This window comes from Macaca fascicularis, chromosome 12, assembly GCF_037993035.2.
Source record: "Macaca fascicularis isolate 582-1 chromosome 12, T2T-MFA8v1.1".
In the NCBI taxonomy this organism is placed as follows: domain Eukaryota; kingdom Metazoa; phylum Chordata; class Mammalia; order Primates; family Cercopithecidae; genus Macaca; species Macaca fascicularis.
In genome coordinates, this window is record NC_088386.1 from 99,185,737 (window position 1) to 99,194,643 (window position 8,907).

The 8,907-nt window shown below is 43.2% G+C and overlaps 1 protein-coding gene and 1 long non-coding RNA gene across 27 annotated transcripts in view; both read left to right on the top strand.

The window, feature by feature from the left end:
- Positions 1 to 2,211, top strand: part of CYP20A1 (cytochrome P450 family 20 subfamily A member 1) — a 59,242-nt gene extending 57,031 nt beyond the window's left edge. For all 26 annotated transcript variants that reach the window (XR_012421393.1, XR_012421394.1, XR_012421396.1 and 23 more), the window contains 2 exons: positions 1,594 to 1,683; positions 1,878 to 2,211. Coding sequence is in view for 16 of the 26 variants with exons in the window: in XM_045367504.3 (XP_045223439.2) it covers positions 1,594 to 1,683; positions 1,878 to 2,028 (241 nt within the window). In the remaining 10 variants the exon portion in view is untranslated. The remainder of the gene's footprint in view (positions 1 to 1,593; positions 1,684 to 1,877) is intronic.
- Positions 2,212 to 4,569: 2,358 nt separating this feature from the next.
- On the top strand, positions 4,570 to 6,446 carry LOC141408215 (uncharacterized). Its single transcript, XR_012421401.1, has 2 exons — positions 4,570 to 5,473; positions 5,789 to 6,446. It is a non-coding gene; the product is annotated as an uncharacterized lncRNA (long non-coding RNA).
- Positions 6,447 to 8,907: the final 2,461 nt, after the last annotated feature.

Below are 8,907 nucleotides of genomic sequence, written 5' to 3' on the forward strand. Positions count from 1 at the left end.
TATATAGAGTATGTTTTTCATTCGCTTTAATCCAGATACCTCCTAGAATTCAGTGGCTTAAAAGAAGTGTCGTACATCTTTTTTTTTTTTTTTTTTTTTTTTTAGTCGGAATCTCAATCTGTTGCCAGGCTGGAATGCAGTGGCGCGATCTCAGCGCACTGCAGCCTCTGCCTCCCAGGTTCAAGTGATTCTCCCGCCTCAGCCTCCCAAGTAGCTGAGACTACAGACATGCGCCACCACACCTAGCTAATTTTTGTATTTTTAGTAGAGACAAGGTTTCACCGTGTTGCCAGGATGGTCTCAATCTTTTGACCTCGTGATCCACCTGCCTCGGCTTCCCAAAGTGCTGGGATTACAGCCTTGAGCCACTGTGCCCAGCATTTTAAAAATTTTTAATAGAAATGAGGTCTCGCTATGTTGCCCAGGCCTGTCTTGAACTCCTGGGCTCAAGTGATCCACCTTGGAGTCCCAAAGTACTAGGATTATAGGTGTGAACCACTATGTCCAGCCTTTCTCACCTATTAGTCTAGATGTAATATAATTGATAAATACAATTTTAAGGCTGGAGCCTCCAATTTTAAGACACAAATTTCAGTTGAAGAGGCAATATAAAATTTCTTACATATTGATAACGTGGTCTCATGTAACAGGTCTTAAATGTATTTAAATATTCATTATATGATTTTCTATGATTTATCCTTACATTTCACAAAATAATATAAACTCGTGTAACTATCTTATACCTTGGTATTCTCGAGAAATATATTTTGCATCTATTATTTAGAAATTAAGTAGGCTGGGCACCATGACTCGTGCCCATAATCCCAGCACTTTGGGAGGCCGAGGCAGGTGGATCATGAGGTCAAGAGATCGAGACCATCCTGGCAACATGGTGAAACCCTGTCTCTACTAAAAATACAAAAATTAGCTGCGCGTGATGGTGTGCGCCTGTAGTCCTAGCTACTTGGAAGTCTGAGACAGGAGAATCGCTTGAACCTGGGATGTGGTGGTTACAGTGAGCCGAGATTGTGCCACTGCACTCCAGCCTGGTGACAGAACGAGACTCCGTCTCTAAAAAAGAAAAATAAGAGAGAAATAATAAAGTGCCAGTCGCAGTGGCTCACACACCTATAATCCCAGCACTTTGAGAGATCGAAGCAAGAGGATCACTTGAGCTTAGGAGTTCAAGACCAGCCTGGGCAACATAGGGAGACTGTACAAAATACTGTTAAAAGTAGCTGGGCCTGGTGGCATGTGCTTATAGTCACAGCTACTCAGGAAGCTGAGGTAGAAGAATAGTTTAAGTCCAAGAGGTTGAGGCTGCAGTGAGCCTTGATTGCAGCGTTGCACTCCAGCCTCGGTGACAGAGCGAGACCCTGTCTCAAAAAAGAAAATATAGTAAGAAACAGTGATAGACTAAATATATGTTAAATAATTTGAGAACATAAAAATAAGTGACATTTAAATATAATGTAAGAGCACTTTCTATTTTCAGTCGATTTTTAACTTTATTACATACTTGTGTTCTTTTAGTGTCAACATGTAAAATGCCAGTGGAGTTATATTGTGATTAACCTCAAATTTTCTTTTTAGGTTTGATCCAGATCGGTTTGATGATGAATTGATAATGAAAACTTTTTCCTCACTTGGATTCTCAGGCACACGGGAGTGTCCAGAGTTGAGGTGAATAATAGAATGCCAGACTCTCTTCTTAGAATTTTGATGATCACTGTTGATGAGAATGGGCAATCTGTATGATTAAAGTGTAATTTTATCATTATTATTGTACTTTAAGTTCTGGGGTTCATGTGCAGAGCATGCAGGTTTAAAGTATACTTTTTAATCTTTAGTAACTAGTTGACTTTCTTCCTGACTAGGTTTGCATATATGGTGACCACAGTACTTCTTAGTGTATTGGTGAAGAGACTGCACCTACTTTCTGTGGAGGGACAAGTTATTGAAACAAAGTATGAACTGGTAACATCGTCAAGGGAAGAAGCTTGGATCACTGTCTCAAAGAGATATTAAAATTTTATGCATTTAAAATCATTGTTAAATTGATTGAGGAAAACAACCATTTAAAAAATCTGAGTTGAATCCTTTTATAAACCAGTAACACTTTGTAATATAAACACCTATTTGTACTTAATTTTGTAAATTTGGATTTTTATATATCATATTTTCTTCATTATACATATTTGACTTACTGCACAGTATATTGATCATTTTAATGGGAAACTTTAGATTTCTACTTCTTATTTTTGTTTTTTCACTTTCTTTGCCATTATTTTTATATTCTTACTGTGGGCTCTAAAATCAGTGTTCTTGAAGAAAGAAATTATTTTGCAGAAGTTGGGGAATCACGTTTGTTGAATATGCATAAAATAGAAACATAGGCTGGGTGCAGTGGCTCACACCTGTAATCCCTGCACTTTGGGAGGCCAAGGCAGGTGGATCACCTGAGGTCCGGAGTTTGAGACCAGCCTGGCCAACATGATGAAACCCCGTCTCTACTAAAAATACAAAAAATTGGCTAAGAGTGGTGGCCCATGCCTGTAATCCCAGCACTTTGGGAGGCTGAGGCGGGTGGATCACCTGAGGTCAGGAGTTCGAGATCAACCTGGCCAACATGATGAAACCCATCTCTACTAAAAATACAAAAAATTGGCCGGCCGTGGTGGCTCACACCTGTAATCCCAGCACTCTGGGAGGCCAAGGTGGGTGGATCACCTGAGGTCCAGAATTCAAGACCAGCCTGGCCAATATGATGAAACCCTGTCTCTACCAAAAATACAAAAAATTGGCCGGGCGCAGTGGCTCACACCTATAATCCCAGTACTTTGGGAGGCTGAGGCAGGCGGATCAGTTGAGGTCAAGAGTTCGAGATCACCCTGGCCAACATGGTGAAACCCCAGCTCTACTAAAAACACACACACACAAAAATTAGCTGGGCATGGTGGTGTGCACCTGTAATCCCAATTACTCAGAAGGCTGAGGCAGGAGAATCGCTTGAACCTGGGAGGCGGAGCTTGCAGTGAGCCGAGATCGCACCCCTGCACTCTAGCCTGGGCCACAGAGCGAGACTCTGTCTCAAGAAAAAAAAAAAAAAAGATAAATGGACAAAAGACATGAACAAACAGCTTTTATAGGATAGCATGGCTAACCAACTTTTAGAAAAGTGTTTAGTCTCACTAGGAAGTAACCAAATATTCGGGCAGAGCACAGTGGCTCATGCCTATAATCCCAGAACTTTGGAAGGCCAAAGCTGATGGATTGCTTGAGCCCAGGAATTCGAGACCAGCCTGGGCAACATGGGGAGACCCTGTCTCTATAAATATAAAAAAAAATTACTGGGCATGGTGGCACACACCTGTAGTCCCAGCTATTCTGGAGGCTGAGGTGGGAGGATCACTTGAGACCAGGAGAGGTTAAGGCTGCAGTGATCTGTGGTCACACCACTGTCCAGCCTGGACAACAGTGCAAAACCCTGTCTAACAAAAAAGGCCGGGCTCGTTGGCTCATGCCTGTAATACCAGCACTTTGGGAGGCCGAGGCAGATGGATCAGTTGAGGTCAGGAGTTCGAGACTAGCTGGGCCAGCGTGGTAAAACCCCATCTCTACCAAAAATACAAAAAAAAAAAATTAGCCGGGTGTGGTGGTGCACATTTGTAATCCCAGCTATTCAGGAGGCTGAGGCAGGATAATCACTTGGAACCCAGGAGGTGGAGGTTGCAGTGAGCCGAGATCGTGCCACTGCACTCCAGCCTGGGTGTCAGGAGTAAAACTCATTCTAAAAAAAAAAAAAAAAAGTTGGGGGAGCTATTTCAAGAATATATTGGCCGGGCGCGGTGGCTCAAGCCTGTAATCCCAGCACTTTGGGAGGCCGAGACGGGCGGATCATGAGGTCAGGAGATCGAGACCATCCTGGCTAACACGGTGAAACCCCGTCTCTACTAAAAATACAAGAAAATTAGCCGGGCGAGGTGGCGGGCGCCTGTAGTCCCAGCTACTCGGGAGGCTGAGGCAGGAGAATGGCGTGAACCCGGGGGAGCGGAGCTTGCAGTGAGCCGAGATCGCGCCACTGCACTCCAGCCTGGGGCACAGAGCAAGACTCCGTGTCAAAAAAAAAAAAAAAAAAAAAAGAATATGTTAAGTAGGCCGGGCACAGTGGCTCATGCCTGTTATCCTAACACTTTGGGAAGCCAAGGTGGGTGGACCACGAGGTCAAGAGATTGAGACCATCCTGGTCAACATGGTGAAACCCCATCTCTACTAAAACTACAAAAAATTAGCTAGGCATGGTGGTGTGCGCCTGTAGTACCAGCTACTTGAGAGGCTGAGGCAGGAGAATTGCTTGCACGTGGGAGGCAGAGATTACAGTGAGCTGAGATCATGCCAGTGCACTCCAGCCTGGGCGACTGGGCCAAGACTCTGTCTCAAAAAAATACATATATATATTTTAAGTATTTTTCAAAATTACACTTTAGCACTTATAAATTTTATATATAATACTTTATTGATGGCATTGTATATTAGTCCAGCTTTTTTGGCTACACTATTTATGAAGGATTCTTTTTTTTTTTAAGACAGCCACCATAGGAAATATGCCAAGTACAGATAGTGAGGAAAGAAAGGAAGAAAAACGATAATTATCTGCAAGTGGGCTTATTTTTAACACTGCTAAATTTCATTTGTAATTTTACTTTCAAGAATGTACTCTGGTAGACTGAGGTGGGTGCATTGCTTGAGCCCAGGAGTTGGAGGCTTCAGTGAGCTGTGATCACAACACTCCACTCAGCCAAACCTGAGTGATAAAGTGAGACCCTATCTCTTTAAAAAACAAAAAAACAAAAAAAACCCTTTGTTATTGAGTTATTTTATGTAATTTATTGGTAAATACCTAACATTTTAGACCTAGTCATTACCAGTTAACAGAATTTAATTGGATGCAGTCTTTATTCTTGAAAAACAAATTAATTTTTGGAATAACTTAAATTCTAAAACTTTGGCCGGTTGCGGTGGCTCATGCCTATAATCCCAGCACTTTGGGAGGCCGAGACGGGCAGATCACCTGAGGTCAGGCATTCAAGACCAGCCTGGCCAACATGGAGAAACCCCGTCTCTACTAAAATTACAAAATTAGGCGTGATGGCGCATGCCTGTAATCCCAGCTACTTGGGAGGCTGAGGCAGGAGAATTGCTTGAACTCGGGAGGTGGAGGCTGCGGTGAACCAAGATCGCGCCATTGCACTTCAGCCTGGGCAACAAGAGTGAAACTCCATCTCAAAAAAAAAAATTCTAAAACTTTAAGTGAAATTTATTATCCCTTCCCACTTATTTTCTGTGGTTTTGTGTGTATAGAGCATCTTCCTTTGTTACCCAAGTACCTTGAGTGGGTTGGAAACTGGCAGTAGAAGATTAGAGTAGCCAATTGATATGTAAACCGAGTGTCAGATCAGATGAGATGAAAGAGGTGGAGTTGGCCGGGCGCGGTGGCTCAAGCCTGTAATCCCAGCACTTTGGGAGGCCGAGACGGGCGGATCACTAGGTCAGGAGATCGAGACCATCCTGGCTAACACGGTGAAACCCCGTCTCTACTAAAAAATACAAAAAAACTAGCCGGGCGAGGTGGCGGGCGCCTGTAGTCCCAGCTACTCAGGAGGCTGAGACAGGAGAATGGCGGGAACCCGGGAGGCGGAGCTTGCAGTGAGCTGAGATCCGGCCGCTGCACTCCAGCCTGGGCGACAGAGGGAGACTCCGTCTCAAAAAAAAAAAAAAAAAGAAAGAGGTGGAGTTTAAAGCAAGTGAGATATGATAAACAATGATGAAAGCAAAAATAGGGCAGTTGAACCAGAGTCAGCCAGTAGGCATAATTGTCAATAAATGAAGCAAGTGTAGAATAACTAATAATGATTGGAATCAAGGAAAAGAGCATGAAGGAATCAGCTCAATTAGTATGTTTTATCCATGGTTACATGACTAACAAAGGATTAAAAAGAAATTATTCACTAGATAATTTTTTAAATAAAAATACTGTTTATGTTAACTAAGTTATTCATTTGCTGTCATTCACATGACAAAAATATGTGTTCATTGTACTTATCAAATGACTCAAATTTTGGCCACTTCAGTGTCACTGATGGCTTATAGAATGATTCTAGCAGGACCCAAGTTATTGAACTATCAAATGAGTTTTTAATTGATATTGAAGTAAGTAATTTAAGTTTTGTAGCTTTTGGGATTTTTAAAAACTACTTCACTGATTTTTATTCTTTTTGATAGTTCAGAAGTGTATTGTTAAAAAACATAAGCATGGCCGGGCACAGTGGCTCACTCCTGTAATCCCAGCACTTTGGGAGGCCACGGCGGGCAGATCACCAGAGGTCGGGAGTTCGAGACTAGCCTGACCAACATGGAGAAACCCCATCTCTACCAAAAATACAAAATTAGCCAGGCATGGTGGAGCATGCCTGTAATCCTAGCTACTTGGGAGGCTGAGGCAGGAGAATCGCTTGAACCCGGGAGGCGGAGGTTGCAGTGAGCTGAGATCATGCCGTTGCACTCCAGCCTGGGCAACAAGAGCAAAACTCCATCTCAAAAAAAAAACACACACACACACAAAAACAAACAAAAAAAAACCAGCCAGTTGCAGTGGCTCACGCCTATAATCCCAACACTTTGGGAGGCCGAGGCGGGTGGATCACCTGAGGTCAGGAGTTCAAGACCAGCCTGACCAACATGGAGAAACCCCATCTCTACCAAAAATACAAAATTAGCCGGGCATGGTGGAGCATGCCTGTAATCCCAGCTACTTGGGAGGCTGAAGCAGGAGAATCGCTTGAACCCAGTAGGCGGAGGTTGCAGTGAGCCAAGATCGCGCCATTGCACTCCAGCCTGGGCAACAAGAGTGAAACTCTGTCCCCCAGAAAGAAAAAAAAATAAGCACATAACTTTTTTCTTTTTCTTTTTCTTTTTCTCTTTTTTTTGAGGCAGAGTCTTGCTTTGTTGCCCAGGCTGGAGTGCAGTAGCGTGATCACAGCTTACTATAGCCTCCACCTCCTGGGATCCAGCGATCTTCTCACCTCAGCCTCTAGAGTAGCTGGGACTACATGTGCAAGCCACCATGCCCAGCTGTTTGTTTGTTTTTGTTTTTTTGAGACTGTGTCTCCCCGCGTCACCCAGGCTTGTCTCAAACTCCTAGGCTCAAGTGATCCTCCCACCTGGGCCTCCCAAAGTGTTGAGATAGCAGGTATGAGCCACTGCACCTGGTCCAAAAAACATCCTTTTTATGAACCAAAGAGCTCTTTCAAACTTGTGCTAACAAAATTTAAGGCAATATTAATTGTGTGCATGTGTTTGGGAAAAATCAAAAAACTTACATGATACTTATCTGTCTCACAAAAGTATAGTTCCATTTTTTTATATAAATAGATTCTATCTTATTTATAACCCCTATGTCAAAATTTGTTTCTTTTATCTTAAAATAGTTTGTATAAAAATCTTTACTGCTTTATTATGAAGTAATGTTTATTATAGAAAAATCTAGGAAAACACAAAAATGTCAAACTCAGTTAATAGTCTCACTATTTGAAGTTAACCACTGTTAAGATTCTGGTTTTTTTTGTTTGTTTTTTTGAGACTGAGTCTCGCTCTCTGTCGCCCATGCTGGAGTGCAGTGGCACCATCCTGGCTCACTGCAACCTCTGCTTCCCAGGTTCAGGTGATCCTTCTGCCTCGGCCTCCCAAGTAGCTGAGATTACAAGCATGTGCCACCACGCCTGGCTAATTTTTGTGTTTTTAGTACAGATGAGGTTTCACCATGTTGGCCAGGCTGACCTTGAACTCCTAACCTCAAGTAGTCTGCCCACCTCGGCCTCCCAAAGTGCTGGGATTACAGGCGTGGGGCACCATGCTCAGCCCCACTGTTAAGATTCTAATGTAGGCCAGGCACAGTGACTCATGCCCGTAAGTCCAGCACTTTGGGATGCCGAGGAGGCCAGATTTCTTGAGCTTTTAGAAGTTTGAGACCAGCCTGGGCAACGTGATGAAACTTTGTCTCTATAAAAATATTTAAAAACTTAGCCAGCCTTGGTGGCACCACCTGTAGTCCCAACTATTCAGGAGACTGAGGCGGGAAGATGGCTTGAGCTCAGGAGGTCAAGGCTACAGTGAGCCATGGTAGTGCCACTGCACTCCAGCCTGATTGACAGAGCAAGACCCTGTCTCAAAAAAAAAAAAAAAAAAAAGATTCTAATATAGATACTCTTTTTATGCATATGTAGTTTATATATATTATACAAAATATTTGCATTTAACATATTTGAACCAATAGTATTTTCTACAACCAGAACATTAGTATTCTTGTCATTCTGAATGTAGGCACAGATTTTTTTCATTCTTTCTTTATCTTTTTTTTGTGTGTGTGACAGAGTCTCAGTCTGTCACCAGGCTGGAGTGCAGTGGCATGATCTCGGCTCACTGCAACCTATGCCACCCTGGTTCAAGCGATTTTCTTGCCTCAGCCTCTTGAGTAACTGGGGTTACAGGCGCGTGCCACCACACCTGGCTAATTTTTGTATTTTTAATAGAGACAGGATTTTACCATGTTGGTTAGGCTGGTCTCGAACTCTTGACCTCGTGGTCTGCCCAACTCAGCCTCCCAAAGTGCTGGGATTACAAGCACGTACCACCGCGCTCAGCCCCTTTCTATGTTATGTTTTATTTATTTATTTATTTTGAGACAGAGTCTCGCTGTGTCACCCAGGCTGGAGTGTGGTGGCACGATCTTGGCTCACTGCAACCCCCGCCTCCCAGGTTCAAGCAATTCTCCTGCCTCAGCCTCCTGAGTAGCTGGGATTACAGGTATGTGCCACTATACTCAGCTAATTTTTTTATTTTTTAAGTAGA